The 27,933-nt window shown below is 40.7% G+C and overlaps 1 protein-coding gene across 1 annotated transcript; it reads right to left on the bottom strand.

Moving 5' to 3' along the window:
* Window positions 1-259: 259 nt before the first annotated feature.
* On the bottom strand, window positions 260-27,643 carry gpm6aa (glycoprotein M6Aa). The gene is made up of 7 exons (XM_033632510.2): window positions 27,083-27,643; window positions 10,894-11,086; window positions 8,792-8,948; window positions 6,112-6,265; window positions 5,189-5,265; window positions 3,950-4,015; window positions 260-2,321 (listed from the first exon to the last, which is right to left on the bottom strand). Exons 1-7 carry the CDS (start codon window positions 27,117-27,119, stop codon window positions 2,169-2,171), a joined length of 837 nt encoding a protein of 278 aa, XP_033488401.2. The 5' UTR covers window positions 27,120-27,643; the 3' UTR covers window positions 260-2,168.
* Window positions 27,644-27,933: the final 290 nt, after the last annotated feature.

Consider the following 27,933-nt stretch of genomic DNA (forward strand, 5'->3'; position numbering starts at 1 on the left):
GAATAATATCAACATAACCCACGTCTTCATCAGAAAATGCTTCATTCGTAATAATGCCTACACTGTTTACATGACCTGTACTGAATTTGCAATATTGTCATAATTGAAATATGATGGAAATATTAGTGTGCATGTAAACATACACAGTGATTATATTACCCCATGTGGTGGCTATTACAGATCCTGTATTACTACCAGCATGACAACAAAATGATTTTAATCTGAACATCAGAACAAAATGGACACAAGACACACAAAGTATTTATTAACAAGTACACAAGTGAATTTTATTAATGCAAGCAAATTTGATCATACAGGTCAAATAAGCCACTTCAAGCTGTTGGCACATGAATGTACAAAACATATTCAATTTAAAGCCTGCTACTAAGCATTCGTAGTGAAAGTACAAAAGACTAGTACGAGGAGAAAGCTGAAAGCATCTTTTCAGATCATTACAGAGTAAGCAATGTTGGTACAAGTATTAGTTTTAAGACATGGTTGAGAGCTCATCACAAACTAAATAGACACAACTCAAAGACTACAGTCTCTAATATCAGTAGCATAACGCGGTAAGCGTGGGAGGTTTAGTTACTGCACATATAAACAGAGGGTTGATCCAGCAAGACAGTCAACAGTGTAAAAATAAAGAAGTGAAATAAAGTAACTTTTGAGTCAATAAGACTATATTAATGCATGTCCATGCCACGAAAAACATCTAAATTCACAGTCTTTACTAACAGTACAGTTATCCAACTTTGAGTTGAACACCAATGCGCTTACATCTAGAGAGAGCACAGAAATGGTCAAATAAGTGCATGAAACTAGCTTTTAGGAACACTGACAAAAAACAAATTTTGCCAGGCAATGAGCTGACAGGCCACCTTTTAATGTGGTATGGCATCAGGATGTGTAAGCAATACAGTTACTGTCATGAACAAAATTACTGTGACACACACTTTTCTCACATCTGATAATTCACCAAGGAGTGCCATTACACCAACAACTGTCAGGGTTTCTTTTCGGTCAGGACAGATAAGATGCAGAGTGGATCGACCCATGGTGACCTCTTCTTATTCTCACATGAACTGTCCTTAAATGTCAGTGCTTAACATATAGGTATGCTTTGATATATCAGTATATACAGTGCAGAGTTCTGCAAAAAACAGGAGTTTAGTATTTATAAAGTTTCACTTTTAAGAAATTAAAAAAGGGGTTATGAAAGCATGTTTGCATGTGCTTTTTGTGGCTCATGATTCAAAAACAATGGAATCATTCACAGTCCTAAAATACATGTAATTGGCAAGATGATCATAAAATAACCCACGATTTATCTTTAATTGACTCATCTTTGATATCCATCAAAGTCATTGTTTCCTGTTTAACAGGCTTGGCACATCTAGCAAATATTTGATTAACTCTAATGATTTGGTATTTATTAGTGTGTCGTCTTGCTTCGTATAACTTCAAATAGAAAAACAGATTGAATTACTTTCATGTGAAAGCGGTTTTAATCCCTGGGAATACTGGTATGACAAAGGCTTCTAATGCGTCATGGTTGCATTGTGTGAGATTTAAAATATTTTCAAAACTAACCACCTGTTCACATACAGTACATAGTTTTTGAACATGAAATCTCCAGACACACGACATGAGAAATGTGCTTGAAAACCCTTTTTAAGCCCCTGTTGACCCCCTCAGAAATCAGCAAAAATAAATTATGCACGAGAGCAAAATGACACGTCGCATCAAATAAAAAAATAAGAAAAATAAAACAACTATACGCAAATTATTCAAAGAAAAAAAAACAAAACTGAAATACTACTGCTACTTCTGATTCTACCGACTACACTAGAACTACTGTCAGCACTAAACGACTTGTATCAAGAATAATATAACTGCCATAATGAGAATCATAACACCATCCATGAGAGAGGTAAAGGGGCTTTTTTTTTCATCTGAAATGCTGTTTGTGACTGAGGAGGTTTGTGTGACGTCCCCCCTCCCCAGACCACATTGTCATATGACGCACCAGTGACATCAGCAGTGGCGAGGGCCCTAGGCGCCATCCGCCCCCCCTCGGGAGGGGATGGTAGAGAGACAGATAGAAAGACAGAAGAGAGAGAGAGGGAGAGAGGCCGGAGTGGCAGGGCCAGGCCTCACGCTGGTCTTTATGTGTAGGCGTTGAGACGCTCCTTGGAGCGAGTGGAGTGGATGTCGTGAAGTTCCTGCTCCTCCTTTGACTTGATGTCCTCGTACTTCTGCATCCGGCAGGCGTCTTTCACGTAGGCCCAGTTGGCAGAAAGCACCATCAAGTAGTGGATCTGTGAGATGTGGAAAATTATAAAGATGTAAGGAGCGTGGAAAAGTGGAAAGTGAGATGTGGAAAATTATCCAGACGTAAGGAGCGTGCTAGTTTGGTACAGACCCCATCAGATAATCACATTGCAAAAACTACCATTCCAACTAAAATCGGGACCTGTATCAAAATCGTCTCTCAAAAATAATTGCAATATGATATTTTTTTCTCCTTATCGTGCAGCCCTACAAGTCGGCCTGCTGAAGACTCTGCACACCTACTGTTGATGCACTGGTGAAGGTTATAAGGTGCCAGGTGTCAGGTGTTAGGAGCAAGTTAAATAGTGAGTAACTTCTTCACGTGAAATACTGCTTCAGAGGCTTTTCCACCCTGACCAGCATACAGTGAATACTTACTGTGGCCATATTTAAAGATATTGAACATTGGGGCTTCGTCATTGCTGCGGCAGCTGCGGGTTCGATTCTGGCCTGCAGCCCTGTGCTGCACATTGTCCCCCCTCTTTTTCCTCCTTTCGTGCTAAAACAACTGTCCTATTGATTAAATGCAAAAATCCCTGAAGAATTTATACTGGTCTGGCCCACTTGAGATAAATTTGGGCTGTTTGTGGCTCATGAACTCAAATCAGTTTGACACTCCTGACTCCTAATGCAATGAATAGACTTGTAAAGCTTATTTGGGGAGACTGGCCCTTTACATTAAGGATGACATTTCCATTAATCCAGCAGGTGGCAGCATAATGATAAATGTTTTCTTGGACCTGCGTTACCATGGCAGCTGAGACTATAATGAATGTATTGTGCTTTAATGACTGAGCTTGTCTTTCCACAAGGAATGACAGTTTCATAGCTGCTCTGCTCGTTGTTTCTGATATGTAGAAAGACTCATTAAGTGACTAATTTTGATGATTTTTTTTTATTGCACTAATTGTTTTTGGCTTTGAAGCTGTTTTGAGGGCAGCTCATTATGGGGGATACATCAGTTGTATCTGCTGTGATGATTTTTCGCCGCCATCAGAGTGTAGGGGGGGAAAGAGCCCATCCACAATTTGCAGCATCATCCCTGAATAGCAAACACTAGCAATAGCAAACAGTGTTTCTCAGAAAATGGCTCCTCACAAATTACTGAGTGATGTTTGCAACAATCTCAGAGCCTTTCTTCTCCCTGTTTCCATGACAACAGCATGACATGCCTGGCGCCTCCGAAAGAGGGAGGGAGACAAACCCTGTCTTTTTCACTGCGCCAAAATGCCTTCTCTCCCATCTATAGCCATCCTCTCACAGGCAAACACTCAACACAGGATAGCTAGAAACCAGCCCCAACAAAGCACAGCTGTTTCCACAGTGTCTCCCACTATTATGTTTAACTTAAAAACTGATGATCTCCTACCATTGCAGAAATTATTTGCCGACGCCAAAGCAAAATTTGTCCCTTCATGAAGAATGTAAGATGCTGCATTAATTAAAAAGAAAAAAAAAAAAACCTTCCAGACTAAGTCCCATCTTACGCATCTGCATTTAAAAACACACAAATGTTTTTTTCTGTATTGTGGTCCATTTGAAAGATTTTAAGTCATGTTTAGAGTTATTTATTTATTTTCCATCCCTTAAGAGAGAAGTTTTATTTGTGTCTCACCATGGCAATAACAGCAGCTCCTGCTCCAGCGAGGGCACAGATGAACAGGTGGAACGTCATATCCAGCTGTAATAAAAACATATCACATCACATTTTACTCTTCAAGGTGTGGTGGACGTCTCCGCCAATCAACATCCTGCTTGAAAATGCACTTTTTTACATCCATAAACCCACATGATGATGAACTACTTTATCATTTTGTATTTGTGAAATGTTTCAGTCAGATGTAGAGTGTTGTGGTGTCAGGTGGCTTTAGAGTCTGAGCAATATTGTTGGTTTTTACAGTCAGTGTAGATTCTGTTGACATGGTGTTACTAAGTGACTGTATATGATGAAAACACATTTCCTCTTCCTCCCACTGTACAAAAATGAAGCCAAAATATCCTGGATATGGGTGCTGCCATCTTGTGCTGGTGACATCATTTGATGCCACAGTCTGTGCAGTGGCTAACAGTGCGTGGAGATCTGTTATTGAGTTCCCGCCCATGTATACACCCGTCAGACCCATTCATGAGCAGCGCCATTGATTGCAAGCACACTGATTGACATTCACAGTTATCAATCATGACATCACACCACTTTTTTTTATAGCATTAGGTAACAAATTAAAGCCAAACTTATCAGCAAAATGAACACTTAAACATCAGCATTATAAGAACGACCAAAAATGGCAAAAGCCATCTTTGGGAAACTTTCATTTAACTTATACTGCAGCCAGCCATCAGGGGGCGATAAAGATGTTTTGGCTTCACTTTTGAGAAGCTGTCTTGTCCTCCATCTTTACATACAGTCTATGGTGTTACTCAGACTTTTATTTACATGAGTAATGCATGTGTTACTGTGAGTAACCACAGTATGTTCATTCACACTATAGGCTGTCAGGGAAACCTTATTTACAGCCCTCTGGTCATCTAATGTTTGTTACTATCTGCATCTGAGCAGCTCAACCATAGCAGCTGAGAAGTGTGCCCTGCTCAAGGGAAGCTAGGCAGTAGTTTTGTGGTTTAAGTGATGTATGTGTTTGGTTTATATTTTGGCTCGTAGTGAGCGGCCTGAGATCTTTTCAGTGACACTTCCAACTGTTCCTTTGTTGGCATTCAAACTGGCAAACTTTTCATAATCATGTATCTCATTTGTATATGATTAAAACATATTTATCGTGAATTTATGAGCAAAATTATGTGTAATTCATAGTAATTAGTAACATAGCTTGATACTTGGATATTGCTTTCACCTTACCTCGTTGGATTCACACATCTTGTAGAATTTCTCTGATCCAGCACACACTGTTTTGGCCTCAGCAATTGGCACAATACCTGAAATACAAGTAATACAAGTAAAAAATGAATAAAGCATGTTCTGGAAACTTGTGTGCTACAAAATGTAGACAAAAAACACACAACGACAGAGTGCAAAAAAGTATTCATATGTACAATTTAAGACTTAAGACTTGATACACACAACGTCACACACGAGCAAAGCGTAGGCCTCTAATATGATGGTGGCAGCTGAAATGATTGTTGACACAGAGGCGGTATTCGTGGCCGCTGGTGGCTAATGGAGTGAAAGATGTGGCACTAATTAAAAATAATGAGGCAGTCATATAAGCTACTTATATGATGGACCTTTATCCCAGCTTAACATAACGTTATTACTGATCATTAAAGTTTTTCAGGACAGTAATTTGAGGAGTAGAAGTGGGTCTAATATATTGTATATGTTAAAAAAAAAAAAAAAAAAAAAAAAAAGAAAAGAAAAGAAGATAACATCACCTGCAAACTGGGTCACGTATTTTATCTCAGAAGTGGCTTATTTAATATGATTAATTCCCTTATATGCAGAAATATTTAATAAAATAAATTAGGTGTGACAGTTATCCCAGATATTTAGATTCCTGTGTAGTAAATGTGTTCTGTTATTTTCCAAAGTATAATTCTACTCACCATCACATATCCATAACTTTAATAGCAGCCTTATGCTCACAGAATATAAAGAAACAATTTTTTTATACTACTATGCTTGTTCAATAAACTTTATAGTTTGCTTGATGAGTCAGGAAAGAGCAACCTTACCATGAAGCCAAGAGAACAGAAGCAACTGAGACAGTACAGCATAGAAGAGAGAAGTGTTTGGCAGCGAGGACACAGAATATTAATTCTTACCATACTGGCGTGGGTCCAGGCAGAGTGTGGCCCCCTCCAGTATGGTAGCATTTTGGCAAATATTCCAGATGTTGAAATAAATAAAGACGGGGAGGGAGGTGAAAGCAGTCACTCCGAGCCAAGCCAGCATGAAGATGTATGTCAGCATGATGAACTGCAACAGAGGAACACAGATCACATTTAGGTACTGTGTCCATTAGCAGTTGTAATGTGATTTATGTAAGACTGACTTTCTCTATTTTCAAGTTAAATTATGTCAGTGATGTTTTCTGCATCCTGAAACACTACTAGAATGATTTTGGGTTATGTTAGAGGGCATTATGGAAGGACATCTGGGTCTTGAGGGATACAAATTGTCTAGTGTGACTGCGCGACCCTTAAGGTGCTCCCAAGCCACCGCTTAATCATTTCTAGCAACCACTCTTATTTTGGTTTGGAGATTTCCATGGGCACAAGGTTATTACATACAAACTTAATGACCCCAGTGACCACAAATACCACAACACAGCTCATTTCCTTTGCCTCCCTGTGGAGCTTCAGATTTGCTAAACAATTATATCCCAGAGATAATCTTGTTAGGATTGCTGCAGGCCCTCTGATATGCTTCGTGTGAGAGTGTTCCTAATTTTTTATTGTTACGGCAGAAGGCTGTGATAAAATAATTTTGATAAATGTTTTTAATGTATTTTAGAGCACTTCAGATGTGACACTTACGCTATTAGGAATTTATTTCTTGAGAGAATCTACACAGCTGCATGGAAATTGAGAAATCTATTAGTGCACAGAGGCATTACTGTATGTGTCGCTGCCAGATTTTAAGGGAAGTGACTGAATACATTATTTGAGAAAGCACAGATAATGTGGTGGAAACAGATATTAATTATACCTGAAGTTGCTCATTATCATTTGGGGGGGGAAAAAAAGGTGGCAGGTGCACTATGCTGCAGTGTTCCTGTAAATTACCAATAACTTGGAACGCTGCTTTGTCACTTTATGACCTGCCCGCCCAAACTTGTGATATTGTCTGTAAGTTTTCTCGAACCCTACTGGACGCCGCACCTGTGTTGACCCATGGCGCACCTCATAGTTCTCGGCTATCACTCAGGGAAACTCAGGAATGGCTGAAAACAAAACCTTGGTGTGGCAGTTGGATTTCTTTCAAAGCCCTGCAGCCTATACTTAAAAATGAAGCGTAAAACCTGTAATTTTTATCTGTAGTCTCTGTTCATTTTTCTCCATAACTCAGTCAGAATATAAATGAATGCAAACGCAGCATCAAGTAGAAGTAGGCTACAGTATGAGGATGTGGACATATGTTTTATAAATAATTATATGCCAGTATTAACTAATTTTGATGCTTTGAAGGCACAATAAATGCATTACCCATGAAAGTTATGTTAGAAAATACAGCATTTGCCCAATTTAACAGGACTTGGTAAAGACCATGCCCACTTCTTGTCTTCTATCTGAAGATGTAGACAGATAATTTTGCTGATAGAACAGACAAAAGTACTATTCAGACGGGATTAGTTTTACATAGGGATGTGGACTAATGTCATTTTACCACAGGATGTCTGTAATATAAATGTCCGATTCGCACGGGACAAGAAATCTCTGTAATTCTACCAGAGACAGGAGTGGTAACTCGGTTTGCGTCCTGGCGTCACCTCCCTGTCGGCATGTGCGTGCTACGTTGCTTCCTGTAAGCATCAGCTGAAGGATAATAATTAATGATTCGCCCAATATGAAATATTGACCATGATCAGGATTGTGTGTACACAACGGTTAGCAATATGGATTTATATTAGGCCTACCTAACAAAACCACAAGTCTCGTGGCTCTGAAAAGTGCTTTCTTCTCAACCTTTTTGATTGGTCTCCCACATAGGGCTATGCGATCATTAGAAGAATGTCCACTATCACGACTGCCGACAACACTGAATGCTTCTTCAAGCGCCTCCATCATTGAAAAAAAAACGCGGAAAACTAGTTGTAAACGCGGAAAAATGGTTGTAAACAGGACGTGACGAAATATTTACATACATTTTTACAGAGGATCGCATTCGCACAGGATTAATATTACCCAAGGTGTTTTCTCCGGACCGTTTAACAGAAGGTAAAAGTCGCTGTAATTTTTACTGACATCTGTAATGATTACAGACATGGCACGTTCGGACGGGACTAAAATCCCTGGTAATAATTACTTTACTCCACGTCTCCACGTTAAACTAATCCTGTCCAAATAGAGCTAAAGAGACAGATAATTGAGTCTTTGTACACTTCTACTGATTTGTCATGCTTTCTCAATTCCTACATGTTCAACTTACAAAAATGACTTGTAATTAGCTGAAGTAATAATCCATGATATTGAATTAACATTTGACGTAACCCATTAAAGATGACTGTAGCGGGTATAAAAAATCTGATGCATGTTGCTGTACTTTCTGTTGAAAACATCTGACCATGTTGGGATAAAGTTATTTGTTAACACCAAGAGCTGGATGCATAGCATAAGCAGTGATTGCCAATATGATTGAAAAAAGACTCATAGAAGCTGACTCAGCCTTCGAGGATACTCCCTGATATTTACACTGTTTGATTACCAAGTGATTCCTTGAAGTGGAGCAACTAAAATATAAGCTAAATTTGACTTTTTATATGCACTAGAATGTGAGTCCTACCCAAGCGCTGACGCAGCGTCCACAGGTGGTGATCTTGAAGTCTCCATACAGGTCTTTAATGGCTCCACTGGTGAAGAAGCCCTCCACCATCAGCAGGATGCCATAGACGAAGAAGGCTGAAGCGATGCCGTAGATCACATACTTGATAATGTCAATCCTGGAGAACGAATAGAGAACCACTGAAAACATCCATGACAACACAATGTTACACTTTGTTCTCTAAAATAACAAGTCTTTAGGTGAAATTGACACAAGACAGTGAGATTTATTCTCTCCTTTTGCTTTAGTGACATACAGTACAGGCCAAAAGTTTGGACACACCTTCTCATTCAATGCGTTTTCTTTATTTTCATGACTATTTACATTGTAGATTCTCACTGAAGGCATCAAAACTATGAATGAACACATGTGGAGTTATGTACTTAACAAAAAAAGGTGAAATAACTGAAAACATGTTTTATATTCTAGTTTCTTCAAAATAGCCACCCTTTGCTCTGATTACTGCTTTGCACACTCTTGGCATTCTCTCCATGAGCTTCAAGAGGTAGTCACCTGAAATGGTTTCCACTTCACAGGTGTGCCTTATCAGGGTTAATTAGTGGAATTTCTTGCTTTATCAATGGGGTTGGGACCATCAGTTGTGTTGTGCAGAAGTCAGGTTAATACACAGCCGACAGCCCTATTGGACAACTGTTAAAATTCATATTATGGCAAGAACCAATCAGCTAACTAAAGAAAAACGAGTGGCCATCATTCCTTTAAGAAATGAAGGTCAGTCAGTCCGGAAAATTGCAAAAATTTTAAATGTGTCCCCAAGTGGAGTCGCAAAAACCATCAAGCGCTACAACGAAACTGGCACACATGAGGACCGACCCAGGAAAGGAAGACCAAGAGTCACCTCTGCTTCTGAGGATAAGTTCATCCGAGTCACCAGCCTCAGAAATCGCAAGTTAACAGCAGCTCAGATCAGAGACCAGATGAATGCCACACAGAGTTCTAGAGGCAGACCCATCTCTAGAACAACTGTTAAGAGGAGACTGTGCGAATCAGGCCTTCATGGTCAAATAGCTGCTAGGAAACCACTGCTAAGGAGAGGCAACAAGCAGAAGAGATTTGTTTGGGCCAAGAAACACAAGGAATGGACATTAGACCAGTGGAAATCTGTGCTTTGGTCTGATGAGTCCAAATTTGAGATCTTTGGTTCCAACCGCCGTGTCTTTGTGAGACGCAGAAAAGGTGAACGGATGGATTCCACATGCCTGGTTCCCACTGTGAAGCATGGAGGAGGAGGTGTGATGGTGTGGGGGTGTTTTGCTGGTGACACTGTTGGGGATTTATTCAAAATTGAAGGCACACTGAACCAGCATGGCTACCACAGCATCCTGCAGCGACATGCCATCCCATCCGGTTTGCGTTTAGTTGGACGATCATTTATTTTTCAACAGGACAATGACCCCAAACACACCTCCAGGCTGTGTAAGGGCTATTTGACCAAGAAGGAGAGTGATGGAGTGCTGCGGCAGATGACCTGGCCTCCACAGTCACCGGACCTGAACCCAATCGAGATGGTTTGGGGTGAGCTCGACCGCAGAGTGAAGGCAAAGGGGCCAACAAGTGCTAAACACCTCTGGGAACTCCTTCAAGACTGTTGGAAAACCATTTCAGGTGACTACCTCTTGAAGCTCATGGAGAGAATGCCAAGAGTGTGCAAAGCAGTAATCAGAGCAAAGGGTGGCTATTTTGAAGAAACTAGAATATAAAACATGTTTTCAGTTATTTCACCTTTTTTTGTTAAGTACATAACTCCACATGTGTTCATTCATAGTTTTGATGCCTTCAGTGAGAATCTACAATGTAAATAGTCATGAAAATAAAGAAAACACATTGAATGAGAAGGTGTGTCCAAACTTTTGGCCTGTACTGTAGATAATATAGATGCTGTATTGTTCTAAAGCAAAAAATCTGATTAATTAAATGCAGTGTGAAAAATGCAGGATGCGTAAAAGAGCACATATTAATTTTTCCCTTGTGGCTATGCACATTGCCAATTCTTTAGGGTCAGTAATGTTCCTTTAACATTAAGTAACCCTTTAATCACTCACATGGTGAAGACGTCCAGTGCATCCACAGGGCTCCGCACCACCTCAAAGTAGTTCTGGAGGATGGTGACGGTGCCGGACAGGGCCTCATGTCCGCAGCCGCAGAACAGAGCCACGCCCGCGTACAGCAAGATGGTGGCTATAAGAGATGGGTATGGGATCCCACCCAGGCATTTGATGCAGCATTCAAGGCATCCTAAAGACACAAAGAGATTAAAAGTAATCAACTATTAGTCAACAAAGACAGAAAAGGACTTGTCACAGAAAATCCAGGATGGGTGGAAATTTCTGCAAGGTGCACTGTGACACAAAGTAAGACAGGGTTCTTACTCTTTTGTTAAATTTTGAATAATTCAGCTTAACTTTGCAGATGGGCGAACACACTGTCCTGCTTTTTAAGTTTTGGAAACCTCAAACATTCAAACCACAGTTGGGGGGCAGCCCTGCATGCGTGCATGAACAAAATACAATAACGTGACACAGCTGGACTGCAGACTCTAGCATTTAAAGCCACAAAATGGCGATATTTAACAGCCACTTTCACTTTATCTATGCAGCGATCTGGCCTCACATTTTCCCCGTATTCTTGTTTTGTGCAGCATATTCGTTCTGTCAGTTACCCAGCCCTACAGAGGATGCTGACATTTCATTCAGCACTAAAAACTCAGCCTGAGCTTTACATAGTGATCCTGACCTTTAACCCCATTCTTCTTTGCCCGGCTTCCTGTCCCCTGGGGCCCTTAAGGTGAGTAATCGCTGCTCGGCTCCAACTTCAATCTCCTGTCGCACAGATTGCTCACAGAGAAGCTGAGTCTGTAAATACTTGTGCATGCGAGTGTGTCTGTATGAATTGCTTAGATTTATGAGGCTCTCCCCTCTGTGCTTGTGTATTAGTGTGTTTTTAGGTACTGAGTCTGCCATTTCTCAGAGTAACAATAGCAGAAGTGGAGTTTATTTCCTGTGGAAGCACAGAACAAAACCAGACTTCATAGGGTCTTGCAGTGCATTGCAGTATATTAACCACACTGACACAGTATCCACAGAGCCCAGCCCCCTCTGAATCGATTTGTAACTCTTCATTTAAAGCTGTACCACAATGGAGAGCAGCTCTGTAAATATGCATAACTGTCTGAAGTCCAAATCAATACACACGTGTGAAATGCACAAATGTAATTCTGTGTTCATGGAAAAGGAAAATTCCTCTTGATCAGTTACATCACTATCGTGGCCCGTGATTCAATTCATCTGCATTCACACGGCCGCACTCGCCTCAGAAAAGAGACTCCATGACAGCTCAGTCAGTTTTCATTCTCAGTTGTAGAGATGATGAAGAGATTCCAGGATCGTTCATCAAGGATGTTTTTAGCAGTGTCTCTTTTGTGGTTATCTCGCTGTCTTCACCTGTGTTACGAAGCAGGAGCCTGAGCAAATATCCCTCCTCCTCTTCCTCCTTGTCCTCCTCCCCAACTCTCTGCTCCTGACTCTGATCGAAACCTGAGCGGAATACCAAGTAGCTGGTCCGCCTGCTGGGCTGTGCCGAGCACTCAGACGCTTGGTGCAGCTCCGACCCTCGCCCAGGCTTGCCTAGATTTTCTGCATCCATGCTGATGTAATCCAGTGTTAGACTGTAGAAAGTCTATTCTCCTTTATTTTGAACCTCTTTTGTCCAGGAAAGGTTTGCTGAGAATATATGTGGTGTTTCCCAATAGCATCTGCAGCTTTTTGCAATTAAAATCCACCCAGGTCAGCTACATACATATAAAGACCTCAGCTGAAATAATCACGATTTAGATTATTTGTGCTTCGATTCCCTGTTTCTAGTCTCTGTTTGTGCATGTTCACTTAGATGGGAACATGCCCAATTTATGACAGAGTGCATTGTTAAACAGGAGGTACTTGTCTGGTGAGGCGGGTTTTCTGTAGGTTTTCATCTAGAGGAACAGGGCAGGGTTGCTGTGACAGCACCTGTTAGCTGTTTACAACAATCCGGTGTCATCACTGCCTTGGTATTTCTCCATCACACCTTCTCTCCCAGCTCAGGGGGAAGGGACATTAGCTGGCAAGGGACATGAAATTCAGGAGACGCCTCACCTTTGGTGCCTTTTAGACTATCAGGTACTGACAGTGCCATCTGACATCCACTCCCAGGCACTTTCACACCAATTCACACCTCAATTCATGTGACTCTGTCAACCTGCGGTAGGTTTAAATGGCTGGGGCTGCCTGTCTGCCAGTAAAACTGGTCCCGCCTCTTGGATGAGTGGTGAAACAACTTTGAATCTACAGTTAGAGTCCAGTTGATAGTGTAGTTTTGGTGGTTAAAACGGAAAATAGGAATCCAAATTAACTTTATTCCCTACCTGCTAACATGGCAGGCAAGGATTTTTTTCTTCGTGTGCCACTCTGGAATTTCATTTTTCAGTATTTGCACTCATAACATTTAATCATTCAAACATCGTTTAACTTGAAGAATGATGTCATTCAGTGTTTGACATGCAGTATGTACATATTGAATATTACATGCATGATAAATTCCAGTGTTTGAATTACACTAGGCATGGAAGGGTTCTGTACATGCATGCGCCTGGCCATGTGCAAAAATATACTATCAGCACATTTCAGGTCATACAGAGAATATTTAGCATGGCAAGATATATTACACGCTGCTGCTTTTAAATTGTCATCTGTGGTCGGAAGCACAGGGGAGCTATCAGCTCATCCACTGTCACTTGATCATCTCGCTTGACCACGCACTTGCTATGCACTGAGCTCTTTCTTCACACAGGATTGACATGTGAGAAAACTCATGAAGATGATACAGGAACAGTGCGACTTTTATTGATGGTTACTGGTTAGAATTTGGTGAACTTCGACTGTCAGTCAAACCCAGTAGCAGTTGTGAGTGACTTTCAAATATGTAGCTTTGTCCACTGCTACGCTAACCTTCTGTAGGGCGTTTTTCCTCTCTGCCAAAGTTGTGGATTGGCTGGCGATTTCACAATAGTTTGTATAAAATAATGGATGTAGCTAGCATAGCGTCACTCATTGGTTTGTGGACTCCCTTATCGAAGCCTCAAGTTGGGCATTTGAAGCCAGAAGTGACCATGTTTGGATGAGAGGTCGTAGCTGTGGAGGAGTGAGGGGTGGATCTGACTTAGAGTGTGGTGAATCCTGGCAGACAGCCTGACACTCAGGTGGCGACGCCCTTTAAATATGTGTAACTTTAACCCGCAATGAAATGTAAATGGATGAGTTATATAAACATTCACTCCCCATACAGTTGTCACAAATGTCGATATTAGCTAAAGAGACCAAATCCGTTTTTGTACCAGGCTGTAAACATGTTTATTTCTGCTGTAAAGTTGGGCATTTTAAAGTGGGAGTCTGTGGGGTTTGACTTGCTTCTGGAGCCAGCCCCAAGTGGACACTCAAGAAACTGCAGCTTTTGGCACTTCTGCATTGGCTTCATTTTCAGTTCTGGAGGTTGCTGTTTGGATTTTACCTTCTACTGCCAACAATTTACCTGCATTTGGTGTGTGGTGGGTGCTATTTTTGACCCTGATTCCCCCGTTAAGATTATTAGTTTCAGATAATTCGTGGCATATTTATTTTGTCATTAAGTTTGATGTCCTAAAGTGCCCTCAGCTTGCCTTGGACAGCTCCCATAAACAGTGTGAATTTGTTGATTTTAATCACAGGTTGATTTATGTAAATTGTGTGCAAGTGTCATGCAGCAGTGGGTGATGAGTGTCTATTATTGTCTTTATTCAAAATGCACTCTTATGCATTGCATTCTGGTCCGTTGAAGCTACAGTTAAAAGTATGCCTGCATTAAAAGGTATCAGATCAACTATATTTGGCCACTTATGCATGGAAATAAGAAAGTAAACATGTTGCATTAAATGACTGTAGCCATAAATACATGCTACAGTACCAATAGCCATTTCTTCAGTGTGTCTAGGAGTGAAAGTGATTCTGTCACCACCCCTCCCCTCAGACTCTTTATCTCGAGTTACCTTATCGTTTCAGGGAGCAGACAGTGACAGGATTTATTGATGCAAGATGAGAGTGAGCAGTCCCATTTACCCTCCATGCTCTGGGTCAGTGTGCCTGTTTAAGTGAGTGTAAAAGATCAAACTGTCTAGTCATATAAACACTGAGCAAAACAGACAAGTGCACTATTAGGATGATTAAACACTGTAGATTTGCAGTGTTATTTTTGATGTCATATGTGTCATATCATACAAGTATGTTACATGTGAGCAAAACCACCACCAACTTCAAACTCTCTAAAACAGCACTATTTACTGTAATACTATCCAATTACTTTCTGTATTTCTTTATTTTTTCGCTGAAGTAAGATAAAAGTTCAAGCTCAAGATTTAAAAAAAGTGTAGAAAGGTTTCTTTTTTCAGACAATGAGTTTTTAAGGAGATGTAGTTTACCTTGACATGTTTCGACTGTCACTGCAGTCTTCTTCAGAAGCGTCATCTGACGTGTGTCATGACGTGTCTTTATTAGCTGGTAGTATCCCGGAGGTGTGACCAGCCTGGCAAATCGGATTGCCAGGCTGGTTACGCCCCCCGCCGCCCGGTGTTCTTTATTAGCTGGTAGTATCCTCCGGGATACTACCAGCTAATAAAGACACGTCATGACGCACGTCAGATGACGCTTCTGAAGAAGACTGCAGTGACAGTCGAAATATATCAAGGTAAACTACATCTCCTTAAAAACTCATTGTCTGAAAAAAGAAACCTTTTTACACTGAATCTAATTTGAGTAGACAAAATGAACCTATTTACACTATTTAAAAAAAGTCTTACAGAAATCAGCTGGAGTAGAAGCAGTTACTACAGCCTTGCATGGTGAGCAGACATTTTTAGAGAACACTCATGTTTACTTTCACCCACCTTTGAGACATGCTGGTTAAATTTGGCGCTGTACTGTAGCTGTTTGGGGCCTGTGCTCTACACGAAGGGAGATGAGCAGTAATATAAATGATTTATGTCATGGCCTCAATCAAGGTTTATTACTTCTGCATTATTTACATATCTGCAGACGGATTAAACAAACCGTAGCTGGCGTCTCGCTGCTCTTAATTTTAAATACATTTAACTTTTCCCCGATTTACAACAGCGGCACTCACATCAATAGTCCGGTGTCATTACTGCTTATTACAGACACAATTAACAGACCTGGTGGCTGGTTGGCATTCTAATAGACTGCGAGCTACAACAAAATAAGTCGTCTTTCGACTTGACTGAAAGGAAGTGTTGTTTCCATGGAAACTGTTGAAGATGGAGTTGCAGAGTAGGATGGGAGCATTAGTGAGTGGATGTAACAAGAGTGATGTTGTATTGATTGACTGCTTTTAATTTTGTGGACAGAAACTCCTCGGATCCAGTAAAGACAGGTGTATTAGGAAAGGGTAAATTAAAATGACCATGGCAAATGCAGTTTAAAATTAAAAGTGAATAGTTTATATTGCTTCATGATCTAAAAGGAAAACATATGGAGACTAGAGTGGGTGTTAATGTAACATTCAGTTAAGACTGCTTTTAGTTTTGCATTCTCGCATGTTTTCCAAAAAAGTGTTTGAAGCTATGACTGGACCACGCTATGATTGCTTTATGGCTGTTTCTATGACACAGTGTTTGACTGGCTGCTACACTGCATTAGGCAAAAAAACCCTCCTCTCATACCAGCACATCCCCTCATTTCCTCTCTGTAACTCTTCATTGATCTTTACTGACTGCACATAGAGCTGGTGAAAAATGGCAAGTGGTGGTGCGAACTGACTCTGAGAGCTACTGGCTGCTTGATCCATAATTTAGAAGCGGCACAGTGCAGCAGAGCACAAGCCTCTCACATTCATTATTCATGCTTTCTGCTTAGCCCATTACCTGCGATGAAAATAAAAGATCCCCTGCTTGATGAGAAGCCGCAAGTATTTGAATTGATCGTGCTCACAGGTGTCGTAGCGCTTGTCTTTTGAAGTGCGGACCAACAGCATGTCAAGTCTGGACTAATTGACTTTGGCTAAGCTTATTTAAATGGCGAATGAAGAATCTTATGTGTGCTGTTGACTTGGTATTGGTCAAACAGGACAATATGGAGCTATTACAGTATTTTGGCAAGGTATTGCTTTCATAGCAGAACAGGCAAAATGCATATTTACATTATTATAGTCTGGAGGCTCTCCTGACAGAAGTGAAGGTTGATGACTCTTAAAAATAGACAATTATTTTGAAGTTACACTCAGATTTAATTGCTTTTAGCTCCCTTTGTGTCTCAAAAAGAGATGGAACAACTAAGGACATTCTTTCCTCTGAGTGTTAATCAAATAAACAACACTTGCCAAAATTGGAAATCTGGCAACACGAGGATTAGTCTCATGAATTCTGAACAAAGAGACGGGATTTCAGGAGACGGCTGGGTTTTAGATATTTTATCCTCCACACAAAAAAGCCCCCGTTTCCAAAAAAAAAAAAAAAGTGAAGCCTACATGACCCCAAACACTGAGGTCCAATCAACAGAAGGCATCTTCCTAATACAAAGAGAAAGGATGACCCCCTCCCAAGGCCCCTCCCACCTCCTACTTCTCCTCCATCTGTCAGTGTCATATCCGACAGGCAAAAGGGACACACACACACAAACACTCAGACACTCTTACTGACCCAGTCAACATTCCCATGAGGGATGAGGTTATATCCTTAAATAACACTTAGAGCGAAATGACGTCCTGCAAAGAAACGTGACTCTGACATCCGGGACACAGTTGGGGTTAATTAATGAGGGCTATGCTGCCCTTTTTAATGACTTGATGACATTCATTCATATTGATAATTATACTATTGCAATATGTTTTGCAATACTTTTTATCCTCTTTACACTAAAGTCCATCAGTTGCCACATGCTTAGATTTGTATTATATATTTTTTTTTTTTTTAATTACCAACTCACAGCAGGTCTTGTGCATAGTGATTGAAGCAGTCAATATACTGAGTAACTTGTTTATGGGTTTCTTTTTTACCTTACATTTTCATCTGTTATCTGTTACAGGATCTGTTTACATGTCTTTGACACAAGCATAATTAAAGGTATACTTTGCGGGATTGTTGTGAACACACTTCAGCGAAAGTGAAAGTGAAAGTAAAAGCCAACCCCAGATTCACTTGAGTTTTGCACTTCATCTCACAGTATTTGCGTTTTTCTCGAGGCTGTGTCTGTGATGATGCCTGCTGCACACTGTCTGGCACCTGTTTGCTGCTGTTTGTTTTTTTATCAAGCCCCACCTGACCCTCAAATCAGTGGAATACACACCCATGAACATTCTTAGAAAATAAAGACGCAGGGCAGAGTCTCTGCAGAAAAATACACTGCCACATACTTCTAGTGGGTCATAAATCATGATTGAGAGTGATTACTTCTATATCAGTCTATACACTATTTTTGAAGGTAAATTCTGCATAGTGTATCTATAAAATGTTCAAGACCCACAAAAGATCTCTCAGATTTACCTCAAATAATTCCAATATTCCATTTTCATTTTACTCACTGACCCTTCCATCAAGCTGACAGCATAATTTCTCTGCATGTAGGCTTAATTCTATAGTGCCTAATTGCACTCTCTTCAGCCATTATTCATGTTCAGTGGTGGAGACTCATTCTGTCTTTTCTCCTGAGTTGCTTTTCAAACATGTACAATACGCATGCCTATTATTCCATACTCTTAGTAGCAGCAGCATGATCAAGCGAGTTCAGCTAAGATATGTGTGTCTGTGTGTGTCTGTTTCAGAAAATAACCCTCTAAACTTTAAACTTAAATTGACGCCAAACTTTTTGGCCTATCAGTAATTTGTTGAAGCCTCAATCAACCCCTCATCAACGATCGAGATGAGAGAGACAGAGAGAGAAAGTGAAACTGACAGGCAATGTTTACACCATGGGCTGTAAACGCCTGCCCTGCCAGGATCGCAGAGAAAATATGTTTGCACTGGAATAAACTGTCAAACTCTGGGTTTTCAAACTGGCAGATTCGAGTTCATGTTGAAGTCAGCTGCAGTTTTTTTATATGAGAAAGCTCTCTTTTAAGGTTACAGTAAGATGCACTGGTATTAAACAAAGCTGCAAACTGTCCCCTTGTCATCCCACTATATATTTATGGCTGTCTTATCCTTTAGACATTTTTTTACTTTGCTAGTTTGACTGAAATATTGCTAGACAATTAAATCGCAAAAGTGCTGTTTCCACACCAAAGTAATATTAGGTTGATTCTAAATAACTTCTGTTTTATAAATGATACCGGTCTGTAATGATTTTGTGTCTTTGTTGGTGCATTGATCTTTTCTTTTTAAAGAATACAGGCCTCACTTTTTATGCAGTTAAAGCCATAGAGAAAATTAATAAGATGCTGTGTTAGAGGAGGAAATGAAGGAAAATGCATAAAGGGGGTGACGGGAAAGAAAATCTAATTCTATGTCTGGCGCATGTCGACTTCGCTCACACCGCAAGACATCTAATCAGACTCCAGTTTTGCGCATTCAACTAGCAGTTATTAGTTCCTTGTTACCAGAGGAGTTTTGTATGGGGGTGGGGTGGCAGTGAGCCCGGTCCTGGAGAGAGAGATCTCAGAGGGGGGATGGTGTGTCTGTGTCAGTCTGAGAGTAATGGGTGAATACATGTCTCGTTGCTTTCCTATATTTAATGCGCAGCCCCCCTTCCCCTGAAGCGAGCAGGTTTTTTTTTTCAGCTCCCGCACGCCCCCATCTCCTCTGCGCATGTTTAATCAACCAGTATGGTTGCCATGTCAACCGCAGCGCAAAATCTGAGAATAGACCGGGTACTTCAGAGCCATGACCCACTTACTGTATGTCAACAAATTCAGTGGGACAATAGTGACTGAGACACATTACGCAGATAACCCCTCTGGGCAAAAAAGGGACGTTACAGGCCAGGTCCAAAAGCCCAACCACTGATTTCCTCTCTTTCTTTTTCGCTGAGAGATAGAAGAGGCTGAACATAACTGCGTGACTGCCGAGCAGGGACAGGTCTTTTGTATGTGCCGAGTTCAGTCCAGAAACTGAGGAGCAAATGTCAGAAACTCAGGGGAAGAGACAAGGGTTGTTCTTTTACTTTCAATTTGTACGTTTTAGGCGTGCAGATGGGTGAAATCAGCTTAAATGTCTTGATCATCAACATTATAGGCAGCAGGCACCAAGGGGTGCAGGGATTTAAGTCACGGCCTTCAAACAATAGAACATAATAAAAGCCTGTCTGCAGTGTGTAAATGAATGTGACATCAATCTGTACAGTTGCATTTAATTTTATATTTGTCTCCAAATGCACTCTACCTTGAATTACCTAAATATTTCAGCTTGATCGAGGTGTACTAACTTTAATTATATTTTAAATGTCATTGTATCTTTGAAATAAGCCCAAACAATAACGAAAACCTTTTATTGGCTTAACCAGCATGAAACACACTTAACATACAGTATAAATAACTATATATATTGTAGAATTAAAATAACACAATATAAACTCACTATTGTGTTGTAGCTGCACTCATATTATGATTTTAAGATACTATCATTGCAAAAACCAAGTGAGGCACATTAGGAGTGGTGTCAAAATTATGTTTTGAACACCTGCTACCCTGTATCTCAAAATCTACACTTGTGAGTCATTCCTGCCTGAACAATGAGAAAACCCTCAAAAGTTCTCCAGTAATAGCTTCAACAAATTTCAGAACAATTGATGGAACTCCCATGACTTCTTCTGGGTCGGGGCAGGTTAAGATACAGAACAATGAGCGAGAGAGGGAGGGAGAGACAGAGGAGGAGAAACTTTATGTACTGCAGCATAGCCCAAACTCACTGAGCGCTGATGCTGTGCTCTGAGGTGAAGTTATTATGTCAGAGTGGTATAGAAGCTGTAAGGCGAGATGAATAACCCCACTGGATGACAGGAGAGCAACTGCTTAGCAATGAAGGAATATAGTCATGAATGTATTACAAATAAATCATATCGTAAAACAAACAAACAATTGTATGCCATGTAAACACACTATGGTGATGAGTAAATAATTGTGGTCATGTATACTGACCAAACTCAGGTCCCATGGAAGTGTACCAGACTTTGAAGCCAATAGTAGCCAAACTGTATCTACAACTTCCAGGTCCATCATGTGATGCCATCATTCCCAAAAAGCCTTTTCTCCATAGACTTACATTAAAAAGAGACATCTGTAAGTCAGACACAATCACCGTGAAATGACTCATTTTACAATCAGGATTTGATCCAATGGATCTTCTAACATTTCAAAAGTCTAGACAAGCCACACAGTTAACTAATTTTATCCCCCTCAAGTCAGTGGAGGGTTAAATCAGAGGTTAACCTCTCAGCCGCCAAGTCTGTAGTGTACCTGCACTATGAGCCCAATGATAGAGACGATCTAGGTAATTTTATACCTTGGAAGTCAATCTTTTTTGGCTGTATCCAGTTCTCTTCATATATCCATGATCTATCCATATTTATGTAAAGCAGTCTCTTGTGAATAGGGTTGGGTATCATTTGGATATTAACGACTTTGCTTATCAATTCTAGCTCTTAATGATTATCAATTCTGATTCTTTGAGGGGCGGGTTCAAAACAGGTCACATAATTATTTCACCAAATATCACCCATCAAAACTTGTTCATAAAAACTGACACAATTTATATTCACATTTCACTTCATACAGGTTATGGAACTTGGACACCAATTTAACACTGTTAAATGTGGTTGCTGTTTTAAATAAATCCAACATGTTGGGTCAGTAAGTACAATCAGCCAGTTGCCCGATTGGGCCAGTGCTTTAAAAATCTTAATGGGTTGAGAATAAAAACTGGTGTTATGAGTGTATAGCTCAGTGCATGTGTGTGTTGCGAGTGTGTGGTTGAGGGAGAGAGAGATGTGCCTGCACTGACAGCAAACAGGTGTTGGTGATCAGAGCAGAAAGAAAACCCGCGGTCCCTGGCGCACGGCTTTATGTGTTTGCAACTCTTAACTCTCTAACAAAACCAAACCAAAATATATCACTTTGTGCCGCGTCATGTAGTCATGAAGAGCGGTATTATGTAGTTGTTTGGGAAACGATACGCAGGTATTGCTTAATCATTCTTTTGTAATTGAAATTTTGGGGCCAGTTCTTAGTGTCTGACCCTACTTGTGAATACACCAGGCCTTAACTTCAGTACAAACTTGATATTTATCATGGGAGCTTTTAATTTTAAGTGCATGTAACTCAGCAAACCATGAAATTATACAGCAAAACTTCAGCCTTATTGTTGTGTTTTGTATCTGCTGTCTTCATGTCATGTTATCTGACAAATTCTGCTGAGTTTTATGTAGATTGACAGTACAAAAAATATCAATGAGATTCTCATCATGTTCCATCTTGCCAAGTTAGTATCCTGATCAAACAGAAGGACAAGTGGTGTCTCACAGAGTAGATTCTTGGCTCAGGAAATGCTAACAGGTGTGGCTTTCTCAGTTTTTCCACCCAGCGACAATTAACAACACCAGTGTGAACTGTCCCCAGAATATTTTTTGGTTAATTCTTAAAAAGAATTATCCACGCTCATTTGCACAACTTCTCTGCAAAACTTCAGTCGTTTCAGGTCTGTGTTCACATTTTCAACTGTAGGGCGTTGGTTTGCTCCCCATTGCTGATGGGCCCCTGTGGCACATGGTGTGCACTGCTACATTTGGCTAGCAGCTGAAAGTGAGCAGGGCCCACCTGGTGCATCTGACTCATAATCTGAGATTTGCAGCCTTAGAAGAGGAAGACAGAAGGGCATTAGCGTGCTGCGAGCGCACTCATTGACACCTACACCTTTTCCATGGTGGAAGTAACTATTTGCAGTTTATTCAGTTGGATTTTTATCATTAAAATGTTCAATTGTCTTTTAAGAGTGACATCAATTTTTAATAGATAGTTAACACAGTATACGGTTGGCAATAAAAGCCCCTATAAATGTCAATGCAGAGTGTCCTCTCATGGGTAAACAATCTTGCGTGACATTCATAAGCTTTTAAAATTGTCATGGCTGAACAGAAATATTGTTGTAGTGCTTGTGTTTTAGAGACCTTTTGCTGTGGGCAATGTTTGTTTCTTCAATGTTCAGTGTTTCTGCCCAGCCTCCTAATTGATGGACTCTAGCTTGCTCTGGGCCAGCATCACAGCAACACAAGCCAGTCTGACTTTTTCATGCCATGACAGTATATTATTTGTTTCATTCTTTCTTTCTTCACCTATTTATTATCCTGTGTGTTATAATGTGTGAATGTAGAGCCTCAGATTCTGATTGCAGCTTACACCTCTGCTGAAAATGAGCAGTGACTCTCACAAACAGTTACAGATATTCACAGAATGATAGGCATGGAATCAAAGTGACAAGGAACAAAACCTGACAGGGCGGCTTTATTGTTCATCACGCTTCATCAGAGCAATCATTTCAATCATCTGTTGTCTTCTGTAACCAGAAAAGGAGCTGACAGTTGTCAAGTCCCACATGGTTAGGTGACCAGTGAGCCCTGCTACCTTGTTCTAACATATCTATCTTAAATTCTACCACGCTTTAGCAGCCAATAAATCTCCTGTAATGTTGTTCTGTGATTGTTTTATAGCCTTGTAATAAATGGGGAGCTGTCTTTAAATCTCCTGATAGCACTCATTTTTCAGCCACAGGGAAAGTATACACAACCTTTCAAAGCCAGTAAAATCTTGTGAGATCGATTTGGCAACTACTTGTACCAAAGTACTTTTTTTTTGTGTTAGTACTCCTGTTTAGGTCCAGTGTGTAGGATTTAGGGGGGTGCATAATATCTATAACTCTGTTTTTCATAAGTGAATAAGCACCTGTAACTAAGAATTGTTGTCTTTTCATTACCTCAGAACTAGCTGTTCATATGTTCATACAGAGCTGTTCCTTTACCACAGAGTAGGACCATTTGCGTTTTCGCCCCACTGTAGGTCTCCTCCTTGTCACACAGGATAAGTTTCAGTTGGTTGCAGTCTGAAATCTTACCACTAGATGCCACCAAATCCTACACATTAGACTGTAAAGTGGAGTTAAATAACTGTTATTTAGGGAACTGTGGATTAACCTATGAAGCATAACTAGTTAGAAAGTGGAATCTGTATCTCACCTTGTCATCTACTGTACTTGTAGTAAGGCCTCAGCTTTTAGAGGGCTTAAACACAACTTTGAATTGGTGCAATTGCACTCTCAAGATGTTTGTTAGCAAACTCTATCTACACTACGTTAATCTACAAGTGCTTAAAATCGTTGTGGCTAACCTGCAGTCTGTTACATAGGTGGGACCAAGTCACTGTTTTGCAAGTCACAAGTAAGTCTTAGGTCTTTGCACTCAAATCCCAAGTCAAGACAGGCTTGTCCTTTGTCAAATCCCAAGTCCTAAACTTTGAGTTTCAAGTCTAAAACAAGTCATAATGTAATACCAGGATTAAATTTACAGAAATTAGGGTTCCCTTTTAGCTCAGCATTAGCTCGATAACTATGTCAGTATTAGGCCTGATTTACCGTTCTTTGTTCAACTTCAAATGTCCAATGAAGTTTGAAGTTGTTGCGTCTTTGTCTTTTATTTAGACCGGCATGTGTTGTATACTGCAGTTTGTTTTTTTGGTGTCCACTGCTTAGTTTTTTGTATGTGAACGAAATTATCTTTAGTATCATTTTTTCCAAATGGTGCTCAGTAACTTAATATTAGTTCTTTATGGTTCTCTCATGAAAGTAGATTGGATGCTGTTGGATTGGTTCAAAATAAGTTTATCTCAGGAATTAATAGTCGACTTGCTGGGAATGAATACCCTTATCATTTTCTTTTTCTTTTTTTTTTTTTTTTTAAAAACTTTGGTTTTGGGGGAAAGTATCAAGTTGTCAAAAAAACTCAAGTCCAAGTGAAGTCATGGGTCATTGGTGTTAAAGTCAGAGTGTAGTCGCAGTTCTTTTTTGATTTTGTCAAGTTGAGTCTGAGTGATTAAATTTGTGACTTGAGTCCAACTCCTGTGACTTGAGTCCACACCTCTGGTCTGTTGTGGTCACATCTAAGTTATGCTAAAAAAGTTGAAGCAAGTCTTTCGAGTCAAATGCTTAAAGAAAGAAATCAAAATTTTCCTTGTGTTTGTAGTGACATCTGAGCAGTGATTCATGGCGGCATGTCACCTGGTGGCCATAGGGCTGTATGTGGCTGCATACATTTGTCAGGTGGCTGGACCAGATTAAATGTTGGCTTTTGAGGTAACAGGTTGGTCTTTTACTTTTCAACAAATGCTTTGAATGGAGGGAATGTTTGCAGCACTATTCAGAGACCTATCCTGTATCCTGTACAGATTTTTTTTCTTAATGTATCTAGCATTTTAGCCTGAACCTCTTTTCCCTGCTGCTTGAGTTTAAACTCAAACCCACTCTAACCATGAAAGTTTATCAAGTGACCGAAAAACAATTACGTCACCTGTCCAAAATAAATAAATACAAAATTTGACGTTTTTCTTCTGCATCTGTGAAATGGCTCATGCTGATCAACTCTGACTGCACTTAAAAACAAAAATAAATCTATAGCCCTCCATTTGAACATTTTAGAATATATTGAATATTCGGAGCCAAATGTAGGCTAACAGGACTTGCAGTATATGAGTGTGCACTAACTCTTTACAAACCTGGCCCAAATGAATGGACATGGCATAGAGAAATGCATGCACAGCTTGCATGGCTGCATCTTTCAGTTGGGTGAGCATTTGTGTTAGTGGCCAAGGCTGACAGATTTTGCTTTCTGAACAGCAATGCCCGAGTACACACCTAGTAATGGCGACCAACAAGTATCAGATCAAAATCTGTAAGGTTGGTGGTGCATATGCCAAACATTACAAATTGTCATGGAAACAGCGCCCTCATTAATGATCTTGCAGCAGTCTTGCCAAGCCCTTTAATCAACAGGGAGCCAAACAGAGTCTCTCCATAGCTACTGGATGTGCATTACATGTAGTCAGGCATTATTCTCTCTCTGTTGTAGATGCTTGTTATAGTCTTCAAAACCTCTCACTTTCTCTTTCTTGCACTTTCACAGTCTCTCTTCCCTTGACTTGATCTTCTTCCACTCAATTTCTGTCACTCTTCCTCTGTACCTCTTTCTGTGTCTCTTCCTCCCACACTCTCAGACACAGTGAACTATTCCTGTGTTACTGAAATGTCATCAGCAGGAGTGGGTGAAGAGAGAATAGATAATGACTACACTTGGCCACTACCATGGCAACTGTTTCAGCTCATGTGTGTGCCTGTGAGGAGCACTAGGTTGCGGGGAGGAGAGGCGGGAGGGGGAAGAGAAACACAAACATATGAAGCCATGCCTGTCACATGAAGTAAATCTGAGAGGGGGTGAGACAAGGGAGGCAGAGACAAAGGTGTGTTCCACAGTGCATGACAACAGCATCCTGTCTGCCCATGTTTCACTTTAAGGTAGCTTTAGAAGCAACATCTTTATTCAAAATGTTGCAGTCCACTTGTAAACAAAAATATCCCCTCTCTGTCTTGCCTTTGTGGCTTCCAACTATACACTGAATCATTCATGCAGAGAAAAGGTGGTGGTGGTGGAGGGGGTGTGTGTGAAGTATAAATAGCAATTCCACTTTGCACAAAGCAAACACTGCCCCTCTTAAACGAAGGAAAGAAAACCCCTGCTCCTGCATCAAATCCACACTGAATGTCGCAAAACACTGCTGCAACATACAACGTCTGGGTATTTGGACACAAAAGACAACCTCAAAGCTGACGGATTAATGAATGTAGAAGCTTGGGTTTGTTTCTTCACTCTCCGTGTTTCCCCTCTCAGCCATCACGACAGGCATGAAAGCCTTATCAAGCAAACAAAGAGGGTCCATCCCTCGCCGAGGCGGTTCACACCCCTCTGACTACCCAAACAGCACATATAGACGTGCACTCTTCAGTGGAGTGCTGACACTCAATGGACAAAGGAATTACCGCAAACAGCTGCTCTCCTATTCATGAAGGGAAAGGCTAACATTTGTGCAATTGTCTCTGCAGAGGCACCGCTGGCACGCTGACAAAACACCCATGTCAGGTTTACTTAAGGAAATCTCCCCCAAACATGCAAAGAAACACTTTCTTACCTTTCTGGGTCTGTCCCTCATCCATGTCTTCTTCCATTGTGCAGATTCTCTTTTTAGAGCAACAAGAGATATGTAAAAGAAAATACCTGTTTGGGCAGATTCAAAACCTTAGTTATTTTTAAGGGGTAGTCCACCAAGCAGTTGCGCTTTCTTTTCTTTCTTTCTCTCTCTCTGTCTCACTCTTCCACTTTCTCTAGATGCCCCTACTGACTGCTGAGATTGCCTGTCAGCTGTGGTTTCTGTCAAGCGTCTGGGCGATGTGAGGGATCACTGAGTCTTTGTGGTGCTGTCCATCGCGAGCTGCCGTGGCAAGTGCTGAAAACCTCCTTGGTCCCTGGTGGAGGAGGAGGAGGAGGAGGAGGAGGAGGAGGAGGAGAGGAGTAGAGGGGGTGTGGATGGAGCAGAGGGTGGTCTCAATGGAAGGCAGGAAAGCGCATATGTAATGGGGGGTATGCAGCTGAAGAGGCAGGTGTGTGAAAAAAGCAGAATTAAAACAGAACGCACCATAGGAATAGAGACTGAGCAGTGATTCTAGACCGTCTGACTGTCCCATGTTTAGACAAGAGTACTCATAAATGTGGGTCACCATTAATTCCGGGCCAACCCTAAACACCCCTCACTCTCGGACAGAATGGTAAAGCCCATCGCCCCCCTTGCGGCTGTGACTCTACTGCATTAACTCAACCTCTCCTTAAATAAGGGAGGGAGGGGGACATCTGATTTCAAAATGGGATTCTCCTAATCTTATTAGTCATACAGATTCAATTATACGATCACCAAGGAGGTGTCATTGATGTTTGTGTAGGCAGACACTGCATAAGCAAGATTTTGCCCACTTTTGGTGATTTTGA

Source organism: Epinephelus lanceolatus, chromosome 7, assembly GCF_041903045.1.
Source record: "Epinephelus lanceolatus isolate andai-2023 chromosome 7, ASM4190304v1, whole genome shotgun sequence".
Lineage (NCBI taxonomy): Eukaryota > Metazoa > Chordata > Actinopteri > Perciformes > Serranidae > Epinephelus > Epinephelus lanceolatus.

What these genes read in the sequence shown, in the direction of transcription:
- gpm6aa (XM_033632510.2), bottom strand. Translation starts at nt 27,119, where the DNA reads ATGGAAGAAGACATGGATGAGGGACAGACCCAGAAAG. An exon ending in TGAGGGACAGACCCAGAAAG is followed by an intron (nt 11,087 to 27,082) that starts GTAAGAAAGTGT and finishes TTGTGTCTTTAG; the next exon opens with GATGCCTTGAATGCTGCATC. An exon ending in AGATGTGTGAATCCAACGAG is followed by an intron (nt 4,016 to 5,188) that starts GTAAGGTGAAAG and finishes TTTTTATTACAG; the next exon opens with CTGGATATGACGTTCCACCT.